The 14282-nt window shown below is 44.6% G+C and overlaps 1 protein-coding gene across 3 annotated transcripts in view; it reads left to right on the top strand.

Annotated features, from left to right (window-relative positions):
• The first annotated feature begins 644 nt into the window (after window positions 1-644).
• The window catches only part of SLF2 (SMC5-SMC6 complex localization factor 2), a 30623-nt gene continuing 16985 nt past the window's right edge, over window positions 645-14282 (top strand). For 2 of the 3 annotated variants that reach the window (XM_074545135.1, XM_074545134.1), the window contains exons 1-5: window positions 645-873; window positions 7226-7269; window positions 9081-9235; window positions 10417-10474; window positions 11147-12282. In XM_074545135.1, the coding sequence (XP_074401236.1) occupies window positions 782-873; window positions 7226-7269; window positions 9081-9235; window positions 10417-10474; window positions 11147-12282 (1485 nt within the window). In that variant the 5' untranslated portion in view covers window positions 645-781. The remainder of the gene's footprint in view (window positions 874-7225; window positions 7270-9080; window positions 9236-10416; window positions 10475-11146; window positions 12283-14282) is intronic. The other variant, XM_074545136.1, reaches the window with a different exon arrangement.

Here is a 14282-nt window from a genome sequence, read left to right as displayed (position 1 = left end):
AATATTTGCCAAGTTGTGGTGCAGGACACAGGATTCCACTCGGGATGCCTTTTCCGGGTGAAGTCCAGGCACAGAGGGAATCTTGCCCAGCAGGCTGAGGACGGGCAGGCGCAGGATTTAGTGATGATTTTGAAGAAGTTACTCCCATTCCAACTTTTTAGCCTCCCCACCTCGTCTCGCGGCTCTGGAGATGGATGCGCAGCCTGGACCTCCTTCCAGACGCAGCGCAAGCCGCACGGGCTGCGGCTCGGTGACGCTCCGGGGCGCTTTGCTCGCAGGACGCTTCTGCTCGTGACCGAAACCCGCGGGATGTCTCCCCCCCCCCCCCCCGGAATGTCGTGTCCCCGCCTGGGCACCGGGAGCGCCCCGGGAGCGACGGGGCGGGGCCTCGCTGGGGGGGCGGGGCCCGTCCCGAGCGCACCAATCAGAGAGCGGCAGCGCGGGCCGGGGACCGGCACGAGATCAAGGCGCCAAACAACCCTTCCTCCCTCGGACGCAGCCGCCCTGCGCTCCCCAGCAGCCAATCACAGCCACGATCCGGCTGCCCGTCCCGCATTCGGCCGAAAAGAAACCAATGGGAGACGCAGCTGCTGCAGCCGCTCAGCCAATCAGCGCCCGAGTCCATTGAAAAAGGAAGAGCGGAGCCCATTAGCTCCCGTCCGTGACCTGCGGCCGCGCTGGGCGTTCTGGCCGTGTGAGGCGTTCGAGCCGCGCTCATGGCGATGCTACCGGCGGCGGCCGCTCCCCTCCTCCACTCAGGCCCCGCCGTGCCGCCCGTGCCATGACCCGACCCCTCGGCGAGGGGCTGCCGTCTCCGGGCCCGCCCTTCGCTATGTCCCGCCGCCATGTTATGCCGGCGGCCCAGGACTGCAGGTAGGGCGGGGCGCGGGAGAGGAGCGGTCGCGGTCGTCGCTGGGCACCGAGCCCGCCTAGCGGGGCCCCTTGGCTGCCGGTGTGCCCTGCGCTTCCCAGGGCGGGTGGCGGGGGTCGGCTCGGCGGGGGTTACCGGGAGCTCCCCGGGAGCATCGCCGGAAGCCTGCCCCGGTGTTGCAGCCGCCGAGGGGCCCGGCCGGGGCCTCCCCGTGGGAACCGGCTCGTGGTGCCGCTGTTTGTTGGCCGGGGGGTCTGGCAGCGTCCAGGAGTGAGAAGGGAGTGTCCAGCAGAGTTCAGGCTGGCATTTCCAGTACATCCTTCAGGATGCCGGGGCCGCCCCCCCTGTGCCCTCCCAGCCCTGCTCGGACGTTATCCAGCCCACCTGCGCAGCCCGGCGGCTCCAGCGGTTCGGTCTAACCGAGAACTTGGGCTGTCGGTTCAGCTCCCGAACCTGCTCCTAACGGTGCTGGGGGACACTGCCCCGGGAAAACACGGGCTGTCAGTGACAGCCTTAAATAGTGTGTTTATTGACTTGACAAACTTGTCTGCTAACTAACAATTCAAATTCTGCCAAAGATTTGAGGTTTTTCAGAGGGTGCTGTGCTGTTTCTTGCAGAATAAGACAAGTCATAATTTTCTTATGCTGTTAGCAGCGCCTTACTTTGTTCAGATCCTCTGTTTTGATGGCGCTGTCATTTAAATGAAGGGGACAGGGTAAAGGTGTGTAGCCTGCTCTGCGGCCATGGGAGCCGAACAAATGCCGGCGAGCCGCTCCCGGTGTGTGGCCGGAGGGGCCACAAGATCCGCCACTCCCGGCTTCTCCTCGGAAACCCTCGGGCACTGGGGCCGAGTCTGCGGCGTGCGTGGCGCAGGCCAGAGCGTGGCTACCAAGTCCCGAGATAAAGGAAGGAGAGAGCGGACGCTCGTGTGGATGCCCAGGCACTCTTTTTCCCAGGCAGGACCAGGGACGGGTGTCAGAGGGGGAAGGCCTGGGGAGGCACTGATAAAGGGAGTGGGCGTGAGAGGAGGAGACACGAGGTGAGCAGTAAACGAAGCTCAGGGGAGGAACGCGGGACACAGCCAAACCAGTGAGGATCATATAGGGGAGGGAAGAGGCTCTGGAGGCAAATCATACATCAGTAAGGGATGATTGACACGGAAAATTCTCGTGAAAAATAAAGGGGGGTGGTAATAAATGATACAAGGGAAGTGGGCAGCGCCAGGAGGGAGGAGATAAACTTATAGGGGCATAAAGGGAAGGATCAAGGGGTCAGTCACCTTGAGGGACGAGCCATTGGCAGGAAAACAAGGGGCAAACAATTTAGGGAGATATCATTGTGAGGGGAGGACATTGGGGAACTGAGGGCCAAACCATATTTTTAACTTATAAAAGGGATAACCAACTTTACAACCTAACTCATATAAACATTTTAAAACACACGGCGCCACAAACGTTCACTGTTTCAATCTTACTTTTTTGCCTAAGAAAGTGAATCGAAACTGCAATTTCGGTTTTGTTGCAGTTGTCTGAAAGACTGAATTTTTCTACGTGAGTTTCTGTTTTGGCTGGCTTTGTTGTGTTTTTCTTTGTTTTTGTTTTTGGGTGTTTGTTTGTTTTTGCTCTTTTCATAGAGCTTTTCAAGATGCTCTATGTTATCAGAGATGTAGTAGCTTTTTGTAGTTTGTTCCTATGTTATGAGAATGTGCTATCTCAGGGCTATTGCTAGTGTTTCCAGTACAGCTTTTTAAAAGGATTGTTTTTATCCAGCCAGAGATAAACACAAATATGGCTGTAAACAGTAACAGCTTTTACGAAATGCTTAGGGAGTTGTTTTTTAAGACAAGTGAAAGTATTTCCTCCTTCCCTCTTCCATTAGTTTTGAAAGGCCTGGAGGTCTCTTAGGTTCATCTCCTGGTTGTGCAGCTTTTTCCTGTTGTTGGGTCAGATAATGTATTTATGGATTTTGCATTTCCTTTTGGATTTGTAGTGGTCTCCTTGGTGTCTAAGTTGAGTTGAGATTTCACAAAATATGGTGTGATAATTTTTATTTGGGATAAAAGATCTTGCTGAATTTATATATATTGCTGAAGCGCTAACCAGAGCTGCATAGTGGTTCAGGAAGATACATTAAACAACTGTGATTTTCATGTTAGCAAAAGAGTGAAACACAGTAGCCTTCTACTAAAGCATGGAGATTCTCCTGTGAAAGGTTTGTGAACAGTTATGGCCCCATTCACATAGAAATTCACATTTCTCTCTGTACTTTCACATGTATGCGAAAGGCAAGTTGGATGGCCCTCTTTCTTTTTCACGTTCTTCCTTGTACTGTATTGAATTCTTTCTTTTTTTCTTTTCCCCACCCTTCGCTTTTGTCTGAAGTTTCTAGTACACTTCCTTGTCTGAGACACAGTACAGAACTTTGGCTGGACAGTTCTCTGCACTCCAAAAAGCAGAGTTACAAACCCAAAGGAGAAAATATTGGTGGATTAGCACTTCCGAACAAGCTGCCTAAGACAAATCATTTGCCATGTCTTCATTCAAATTAAACTTGAGGGAGAAGGGAAGTGCCTTCGTTCCCTGTTGTTTTGCATAACTATGGTATAAACAGAAATTCTGTTACAAAGCTCTTGGATTTATAATAAAAGACTGCAAAAAGAACAATATGGGAAGGACACAAGCAGTCCTTCCCAAGGACACAAGGACATAAGCAGTCATTTGGAATCAGTGGCTGTGGAAACAAGGACAGAGATGGCAGAAGGCCTTGGGTTTTGGTTTTGTTATAAGCTGCCCCTGGAGGCCAGAGTAACTGAGGTTCTTGTTAATCGGTCCCTTGGGGCAGATTAGAGGGAAAGAACACTGAATACCTGGTGTTTATATATATTTATATATGCCCACATAGGGTTTATTTTAGGATAATTTGGTTGCAATGGAAATGAGGTGTGTAGCCATTTTGGTTGTTCTCTCTAGTAATATGACAATATAAAAATATAAAGATACCACTTAAGGAAATATATAAGGAAAAGAAAGAAAAAGCAAGGATAGGAGTGGATTGCAGAAATATCACCACCATGGACCCAGTGATGAGATTTGATTGTTGCAATTCCAATGTCTGCTGGGCAAAGTGGAACTTGCTGTCTTGATCAGTCAGGGATGTAGGAAGGCCCCAAAACATAGAGTTCAGTGGGTTAATGGATGTTCAGGTGGGAATGCCCAGGTACCTCTCTTGGAGAGGGTGAATTTAACACTGTCTGTTGCAAGGCCCCAGAAATGAGTCTGGGGGCACTTTGGGGGTCTTTGATGGGTTATGACCCCATCTTAGACTGGTGTTTCTCACATTGTGTTTTCTCACATTATGCCTTATCAGAAGGGATAAATACCTTCAGCCTGAGTGTGAATATGCCAATACCTCCCCCTGGGTGGGGAGTGCTCTTTTACACTTGAGCCAGTTGTGTAAGGGAGGACATTGGTGTGATAAAAAGCATTTTCCCACCCCCACAGGGTCTGTGCCTTATCGCCCTTGTCCCTTGTCTGGCTCAAGCCCTGGCTTGTTTTGTCGTGGTCATGCTCCGGATGTGGGTGTGCAACCTCTTCTGTCTTGGGCACATCAGAGGTTTCAACACCACGCACAAAAACCCTCTCCTTGCCCCTTCCATTGGGGGTGCAAACCTGGGCCTCTGCAGTATGGCTGGTTTGAGTCAGTGACATTTCACATTTCTGTCCCTCACCGTTTGTCTGCAAGGTTTAGGTGCAGAGAGGAGTGTGGGTGGTAACTGAAGATGAGGTGTGGCCTGCCAGCAGTGCTTCATGTGCAGCTGGGGCTTTAATGGGGGAGAAAGAAGTGTACAGTAGCTCAGTTAGGAAAAGAGGAAGGGTTTGGAAGGATGGGCAGTGTGGAAAGTTCTGGGCACCAGATGATTTTGCAGCTTGAGAGCAGCCCAAGCGAGCACCGGGTGTGTCCTGAGGAATGCGAGGTGGAGAGGGCTTTGCTGTGAGCAGGTGAGGCCTCTGTGGAGTGCAGGGAGGTCTAGGGCAGGAAAACAAGTCAGTCAGCAGCAGTAACAGTGAATAAACCTGCATGTAAGTCTTTGGTTCTTCTGCTGAACCAAAATACGGGGATCCTGTGTGCTGAAATTTTTCTCTATTTGAAAGTAACCGAGTGATATAGGCAGCAAGAGTTGTTAGGCTGCAAGTTGAACTCTACTTGAACTACAAGGCTCTGCTGAGTAAGTCAGAGATGGCAAACCTGAGGCTAACAACCTGAACATTAGCAGTTAAGTTAACATTAACATTAATGTTAATGACTTAAATATTACTTTAAAATTAATAGCTGGAGTGGACAGCCCATAAATAGTGGTGCATGAACAGTAACAACCATATTTACAACATGGACCACAGAACCAACTGGAATTCCCCCTGAAACAACCTAGGAGGGTGTGAATATGACCACAGAGCAGCACTGGGTAGCAAAACAGTGAGCCAATGAAGACTGACAAGACCCCAGACTGTAAAATCACTATTGGTCTGGACTGGTGGGTACTTTAGATTGCCCAGGGGTTTCTGTTTGTGGTCCCTTTTTTGAGGCACCAGCTGAAGCTACTGCCAGGTAACTGATTTGTGCCACTAAACCTGTCTAATGGAGTTGAGAGCCCGGTGTCCAAAATTTAACACTGTTGCTGTAGCATGTGGGAAGAACACACATATTTTGTCCTGTGTCAAACTGAGCTGTGATAAGCTGGAGGCAGTCAGTCTTTGACAAGTAGTTTCTCTGCTTTCTTTGGTAAGCCAAACCCAGTTCTGTGCACCCACAGGTTCTGATTACAGGCTACTTTTGACTCAGTTACAGTACTTTCAAATATCAGTGCTTGCCAGTATCCTGATTTAAGAAGTATCACTGCATTATAAACAGCTTTTTGTATTTCTGTAGGTGCTAACCGTGCAAAAGCTGTGTCAGAAAATGAAAAATTGATTGTTATAATCTTAAAGAAAGATTCAAAATGAGATCCAAATTAATTTCATTTTTTGAAGTTTGTCATCTTCGTATTCTGCGCACAGTCCTGATAAAAATAACCACAGTGGGTTCTTCTGGCCTAAACTTTGAATATGGATACAGAATCTTTGGGGACACAGTCATGTATGGGTACTTGTATGTCAAAGGAAGGGGACCAGGACACCAGCTGGTTCATCACAGGTCCAGTTTATTGAAGAAAGCATCAAACACGTATACAGCAAATAATAAGCTTATGAATATTCTGTAAGCCAAGCAATCTATTGGTTAAACTATACCATGAACTCTTCCTCATTCCTTAGGTGTTACATCTCTCTTTTCTCATGTCTCTTTCACTATTTATTATCATACTACAGCTAGGCCCAAGGACACACTATCTCACAGGTGCAGGACTTGGAATTAGCCACGGTTTTGTACTTTTGCAGTCTCTAGTCAGCTAAATTCCCAACACTTGTATATGTTAGCTTAGTTTCTGGAGTAAGTAGATTTTGCCTTTGTTATCACTGTTACTGAGGCAACAACCTGAGTTGTTGTAACTTTGTAACTTTGCCTTGGAAGGCACAGAAAGACAATGAAACTTGGAACCAACCTCTGCTGTACTTGCAACAAGGTGAACAGCTGTGCTCTCATCAATACTTTGTTCTCACTTCAGACACTTCCAAAGCCGGCGCTCAGTATAGCCTTAAAGTCTTTGCAAGCTACCTGGAGGAAGGTGAAGATACCAAATTCACAGATTCTGATGTGTTTGGTTGCTCAAAGTGCACCTTGTTCAGCCAACCTGCCCGTTTTGAGAAGTGATGTTCTTCAGTGGAGAATGCCCTGGTGTTCTCATGCCCCACTTGTTCTTGCCAGAGATGAAACCTCTGATTCCAAGCTAGTAATTGCCTTGTGGGTGGCTGTGGGCTGCTCTCTGTTGGAAGCTGGGTGAGACAGGTGCCAGCTGGGGCTAGCAGCTCAGAGTGATGGTGGGCATGGGGAGGTTGTTAAATGGCATCATGTCATCACATAATGTGCTGGTGAGGTCTCACCTAGGATCTGGCTGCAGGTGAGGTCAGTCCCGTTCAGGAGAGCTTTAGTTTAAGGTGGAAAGGTGGTTAAGACTTACCAGGATTATAAAGAAAACAGTTGGAGTGAGGAACCTGACAGGTTTAACTTCATTAGCCAAGCAGAGCAAAGGCTAGAAGGTGAAGACAATGATGATGCTTTTTCTGATTTATCAGGAATAAGAGCTGCAGGCACTAAAGAAAATCTGTAGAAGTAATTTGTAGTATTTTAATTATGTAACATTCACTGAATGGGCATTTATTTATTGTTCTTTCAAAATGATAAAATTGTTTTCTCTTTAGAAACCAGTTGATTACGGAGTTCTTCAAGCCAGTTTTAAGTCCAGGTAAATATGGTTTTTTCCTAGTGGAAGATATTTGTATGAATTTTAATTATGTAAGCATGCTGTCATGGTTTGAGCCTGGCACAGAGCCAGTGCCCCCCATGAAAATGCCCTCACCCTGGTGTCTGCTGTGAGATGTGACCAGGAATAAGCAAAACAGGCTTTAGCTTAAACATAAAGAACACTTTATTACCTGAACTACAGGGAAATAGGGAAAGACCATAAGGAAAAGAAAAAAAATTGAAAACCTTACAAAAAACCACTTTCCTCCTCCCCACTACCTGACTTTCCCAATCCGATACATTCTCCCAAAACACCAACTGCCCAGCCTGGCACGACACTTTAGTATACTCAAACTTCAGTTCATGAAGAGGAAAGGAGTCCTTCTTGTTCCATAGGCTTCCCCTGGGAACACACTGAAACCTCGTGTGCTTCCCTGTCACTTCGGCACCGCCCGGAAAAAGTCCTTTTGCCGCTTGTGACATCTTCCTTCCATGCCCAGTGCTCTCACCACTGACGCATGGACCAGAGCTGCTTTTAGGGTTGTCTTTCAAGGATGCCTTGTCTCACTCCAAAAAGGCAGTCTCTGCTTTGGGACATCTGTCCCCCCCATATTTTTCCAACCCCCTGGGGCCGGGGGGTCCTCACGATGTACCCTCCTGGTTCTGAGCCACTGCTTCCCCCTAAGTGCAGTCTCTGTGTCACAGGAACAACTGAGTCCATGGCCACAAGAAAAGTCCAGCCAAAGGGCCACTCCAAATCATCTCTCCCCATTCAATCATCTCCACGTTCTTCGGGCCAGGTCCTTGTCTCATCTCATCTCTTATCTCCCTTCTTATTCAGCTTCGAGGAGGATTAGCATTTTTGCAAGGCCCCAATCATGAAAGAAAGGGGTTAAAACTTTCAGTCTCTGTCTATCTCAGAACGATGATACTCCCACACGTGCTGCTGCTGCGGCCGGCCGGGCTGCACCCTTCTCCCCCCTTTCTCCTCCTGGGCCGGCTGCTATCACATTCCGTCTCGCCGACTCTCCCTCTCTCTCCCTCCTGGGGGGGGGGAATGGCTGCCCGATGTCTCTTGGGGCTCCTCCACCCTTCCATCCTTGAGGGCCTTCTCACCCCCACCTCTGTCCAGGCCCCGGGCCTACCGCATGGCTGCCCCTCCCCCGCCCAGCAGCAGCGACTGGACGGGGGAAGAGATCTGACCTCTTCGCCGCGACGTCCCAAGAGAGCTTCCCAGGGCCGAAGCTCTGCTTTTTAACCCCTGTGTATTCTCGGAGGTGTGTCCAAACCCCACTGGCTACACCAGGTGCCAGTCTCAAACTCAAAACCTTCATTGGTTTGAGCACAGCTTCCCAGAATTCCCACTTCTTCCTGGTCAAACCACCACACATGCAGAATGATAATCCAATTTCATTCTGTAGTGGAGCAGCAACATAATGAGTATAGCTTACCAAATGTGTCAAACAGAGCACATTTAAATTTTTTCTAATAATGTAACTGAAAATATCAATTTCCTGTTTTAATTAATTTCTTTAAGTAGTGATGTAATTATTATTTCAAGTTCTGTCTCGTGCTTAAGGCAGATTGTTTATAACAACTGAAGCTGCATCACAGGTCATGTGATTCGTTGCGTGGCAGTAGCAAAACTGGATGATTAAGTTAATTAATTTTGGATTATATGTGTGTGAGAGAGAAAATATCAAGTAATACAGTATAATAGGATTTGTTGTTTTGTTTTTGGTTAGATTTTTTTTCCCAATATAGTTTTTGTGAGTAATTGGTCTTTTTTTCTCCTACACCATGTCCATAAAGACAAAACTGTCTTGTCCTCACCTGACAAAGGAAATGTAAAAGATGAAGGAATGGGACTGTCTGTCTTATGCACTGAAGGTTTTGAAAGGAGTTCATCTTCTCCAAAGAAGGTCAGAAGAAAAAGATGCCAGAGCAAACACCAAATGAGTCGTGTGGTAGGTGTCTTTTGGAAAAGAATGGAGGAAAAGGACAGTGCAAACATGGCAGAGTGTGCAGGGCCCTGGGTTTGTTGTAGGCAAAAGTTGTGATTCAGAAGCTCCTTGTTCCTGCAGGGTCTCAGGGACATTCCTTGACCAAAAAGGAAAAGACTGCCTAGCCAGAACAGGGAAGAAATGACAAGTGCCTGGGTGAAAGGAGTGCGCCACTGTCTTATGGAAATAGTTGGGAAGAGAAGAATGACTCCATGGATCTCACAGACTGACAAATGGGTTTCACCTGCAGAAGCTGATATTTGCAAAGCCTGGGCTGGAAAAATGGCACTGTGAGCACCACATCTCTGTGCTCAAGCCAGACTTCTCCACTGCCCTGCTCTCCCACTGATCCTGCAGTTAGGTTGTCACTGGAAGCTCTCTGCAGAGAAAGGGAATGGGAGAAACAGAAATTGAAACAGTCTAAGCCATATCCTGTAAAACCATTATAAGGAACAAATGTTTTGTATCAGGTGTTTTTATAGGAGTTATTAAAGGTGGAAATCACTGACCCATTGTACATATGAATTTTAAAATTTTTAGATTTTTAAAATTTTACACAGCAAGATCAGGTTCTTGGTGCTGCCTTTTTCAAATGTAACATCAGTTTATGTTCTTTTCCTATTCCTTTTTAAGTTTTAGGTCATGCCTGGGTAAGCTGGTTCTTAATCATTTTACTATGAATGACAAAGCAGGGGAAATATTCTGGGCTAGATGCAAGCATGGAAATGCCATAGAAATTGTAACTTGAAATTGTATTTTGTAGAAAAAGATGCCTTTATCTTAAATACCTTGTCTTGTGTGTTCTTTCAATGTAGCTTAGGGAGCAGACTGGCAAATTTCTGCTATTTAGAAGTTGCAGTTAAGAGCAGTTCAGATTTATACATTTAAGCCACAGTATTTAGATAGTGGTCCTATTACAAATGTAGTTTTTAATTACAGGTCACTTTACAGGTCCTTAATCTGAAGGAAAAAATATATAATTTGGGTTCTGGAGAGATCTTTGCATCTGTGTTTTAAATTTGTCTTGAAAATAGGTCCATTAACATATTTCTGGGGGTGTGTAGAACTAAGTCTTTGCTAGGTTCAACATTGGTTTTCAAAAGTATACAATTAATTTTTTTTTCTCCCTCTTTGTTTATTTTTAGGGAAATGGATGTCCTGTAAGAAAAATAATGCCTTTTGGTTCAAGGGAGATTGCCTCAGGTATGAGCATTGTTGTTACTATAGAATTAATTAATTGAATTCATCACTTCATGTCTATTTTTAATGGCTTTTTTTTGCTTGAAATCATGTTTTCTATTTTCTTTTACTAAAACAATAATCACTACTGAATAGTCAATATTATTTCTCATATATGGCAAGTTTGAAAAGTTTTAAAAGTAATTTAGGATTTTAGTGTAAAACACATTAATTAGAATTTGTGATATTTCATTGCCTTAAAACCTTGATTCCAGATTTTTTTATGGTTTCTCTTATGTTTTGGATAATCCACATTTTCTGTAGTGGTTAATAAATTGTGCCTTTTAGCTTAATCCAGAAAGAATATTCTTGTTGAACCAAACACTAAAGTTGAGCTGGTGTGTTGTTTTTGCTTTTTGACCTTTTTAATCACATAATTTTGTTCTATGTGTGGTAAAATGGAATCTAAAAAGCTTGATGTAGGTTAGTAGGAAGATGAACTTTAAAAAGGGGGTCTATGGCTGTGGAAACTCATCAGACTCTTTGCTGCTGTAGTCCTAGTTGACTTAAAAACAGAAATCAGTTTTTAAAATGAAAAGCTGTTGCATATTTATTTTTTAAGACAATTATTGGACAGTTTTGATTTTTTTGAAACATGATAATGATGTTTTATCTTTTTTCTCCAACACGTCATAGATGACCCATCTCAAGCAAGGCTAACTCAGATTTTAGATCATGAGGCATCTTCTCCACAGGCATTTAGACCATCATCTGAGATGGCCTCTGGGGCACCAAAGAGCCCAGCTGTTTCTTCACACTTCCTTAAGGCATCCTTTGGGCTATCCAAACCAAGAGACTCTCCTGTGAAGAGAAAACACTCTGCCATGAGTGTGGATGTAGATGGGTCAGATCAATGTGAAGTGAATGACCCTGCTTTTAGTAGATCACGGAAATGCAAGAATTGGAGGTGTGGTTTTGTAAAAAATATCTTTTTAAAGTCTCCTCATGATGATGTTCTGCAGCTCAAGGAGCCTGCTGCCCTGTCTGGACATGATTTGACTCTTTCAGATGAATTCCTCAACTCAAGCAATGAAAAGGAGAAAAGTAATTATTCCACTGTAGGTTTGTCATCTTCATATTCTGCACACAGGCCTGCTAAAAATAACCACATTTCTGTTGTGGATACCAAAGAGAATCAATTGCAGCTGGCTAACTCATGCTTTTTCATGGAGAAGTCACTTCCCTTTTTTCAGGAAAAAAGTACTGTGTTGCCTTCTCCCCACTACTTCACACAAACAAAAAGCATGAAATCCCCTCTCCAGGCTGCTGGCTTACCTCAGGTATTGGATGTTAGGAAAGAGCAAGATAAAAGACCAGAAAGACATGAACGGAATAAAGGACACAGTATTCAACCCAGCAACAGTTTTTCAAATACAGTCCAGGAGATTTCTGAAAATGCTCCTGATTGCTGTAGAATGGAAATCTGTGCTGAACTTGGACTGTCCCCAGAGACTGGCAAAAGTGTTCCCCCTTCATTGCCTTTGGAAGAGTCTTTTATAGACAGCAGCCATGAGTCTTCACAGCCCTCAGGAGAAGTGGAAGTTAAAAGGAACTTTACACACAAGTACAAGCTGAGCAGAAAATGGCAAAGCAGCTCTGAGAGTGACGATGATGTTTCAGAATGCATTCTAGATGAAGAAGAAAAAGAAGAAGCAGCATTAATGCCACTGCACAAAATGCTGAATTTAAGTCTTAAACCACAGGAAAGAACCCTGGAGGACTCCTTTGACAGTGTTTCTCAGGACACTGTAACTCCATTACTGAAGCTTCATGTAAGTTGGCTAAAAAACAGAAAAACACATTCTTTCAAGTATCCTTTTACAGATGTTATGTGTAAGAAAAGTAATAGAGATTTTAGCACAGTGCAGGGCCCAGTGGGTGTTAACTTATTACCCCATATTTCAAATTTTAGGAGAATGACATTTTATATACTAAGGATATACCACCAAAACACAGACAGATGCCCAGGTGAATGGAGACATCTCATACTCAAAAATAAAATTGCTCCAACCTCACCTGTTCATCTGGCACAGACAGACAGCAGCTTGTTTAGGTGTGCCACAGAACTAATTTATACTATTTAGCTCAGTTTTATAAACAAATAACAAGATACTTGAGCAGCTAAGATGTCCAGTAGTCTTCTAGTACCTATTCAGTCAGGATGTGCGTGACTAATTGGTAATAGTTACTTTACATTAATTTTAGTCAAAAATGTACCAACCCTCAGCCACCTCTTACTGATTCTCATTATGCCATTAAAGCTATAGCAGAGTATAATGAGATAGCAGATAATCAGCTCTATGTTGCGTTTTTATGATTTTCTCCCTTATTCATAATGCATGATAATTCAGAATTATTTGCCTGCAAAGCTGCTTACTTGGCTTAAGGGTCCTGTGCTGCTGTGCAGTTACAGTGTAGTTGGAGCAGGGATGTTACTGTGCTTGTCCTGGGAATGCCTGAAAGATGGTTTGTGCGGCCAGATTGATTGAGCTCTGTCCCTTCTGCTTGTTTTTGGGAGTTCTGTTTTTGCTCTTTCCCCCCCAAAGTTAGGAGGCCACATTTAGAAAACGTGTGCAGTCTAATGTTTTTGTTTTCCTAGTCAGGTAAGATTTTGATGAGCTGAAGTTAACTGGAGGAAATTGATGCAGACATTTAGAGATCTGTGTGCTAGACTCCAGTCATATATCCCTGCCACAGTCTGATTATCAGAGATCTGAGTGTAAGTGTGGTGTTTTCTTTGAGGTTGTATTTCATGGAAATTGGAAGTATTTTAGTATTTCAAAAAGCTGAATGAATTCTGATCACAGGGGATAGATGATGTCTTTAAATCCCTGTGTACAGGATATTATGGTGATGAATTAATTCTCTTGTCTTTGCTTTTCTTTTTACTGCCCTGCACCCCTGGCTGGGGAAGTGACCAAGCTGTGTTGTGGTGCTTAGCTGCTGGCTGGGGTCAGCCCATCACGAGTTTCTAGAGTGGAAAACAAACAGCAGAATACCTGTAGAAATTCTCTCTTCTGCCTTCCCCTCTCCTCATGCTTTTCAATCTCTCATAGGTTTTATTTGTTGACTGAGTTTCTGTCTCCATGGGCAGATGTTGAGCAGCCATAATTATTTAATCTGTTCTTATGATTCTGTAATCAGGAGTGTTATAGATCAGACTTGTGTGGTTTCATATGTATTTCACAATCTCAGGCAACCTGACTGCCTGATTAATAGTTAAGCCTGATAAACACATGCAGCAAATGCTTGTGGAACATGTGTGTGACCACAACATTTGGCTGGCCTGTTCCTGATAAAATTAATGGCCAAGTAAGACAGAACAGTTAAGAGCAATTCTAACATTTCCATGACCATGATTTTTGCATGTATCCACATTCTCCTCTTGTAAGAAAAGATGTATGTGTACATTGGAATAAAGGTTTGATTCCCTGTTTGTTCAACACTTTATTTGGCAGATATTGACCAAATATAAAGTAAGCTAAGAAGTCTTGCAGATTTCCCACACAAAGACATGCTGCTTGATAGATTTAAGAGATGACTGAATACCAGGGTGGCATCAAAAGAGCTGTGCTTGTCCAAAGAATGGAATCATGGCCATGAAAGTTTTCAAATCTGTTGTCTGTTCCAAGCTGAATGAAAGACTGGCTACTGAAAAAGCAAGCCACTAGCAACATTTGTTTAAACTTTTTGTGTGTTGTGCTGTTTATTAGTGCCTTAATTTGGTTTTATATTGGGATTTTGGTTGGAAGTTTTCTTTCCTTTGATTTAT

This window comes from Zonotrichia albicollis, chromosome 7 (assembly GCF_047830755.1).
Source record: "Zonotrichia albicollis isolate bZonAlb1 chromosome 7, bZonAlb1.hap1, whole genome shotgun sequence".
NCBI lineage: Eukaryota > Metazoa > Chordata > Aves > Passeriformes > Passerellidae > Zonotrichia > Zonotrichia albicollis.
This window is presented reverse-complemented; position numbering and strand designations above follow the sequence as displayed.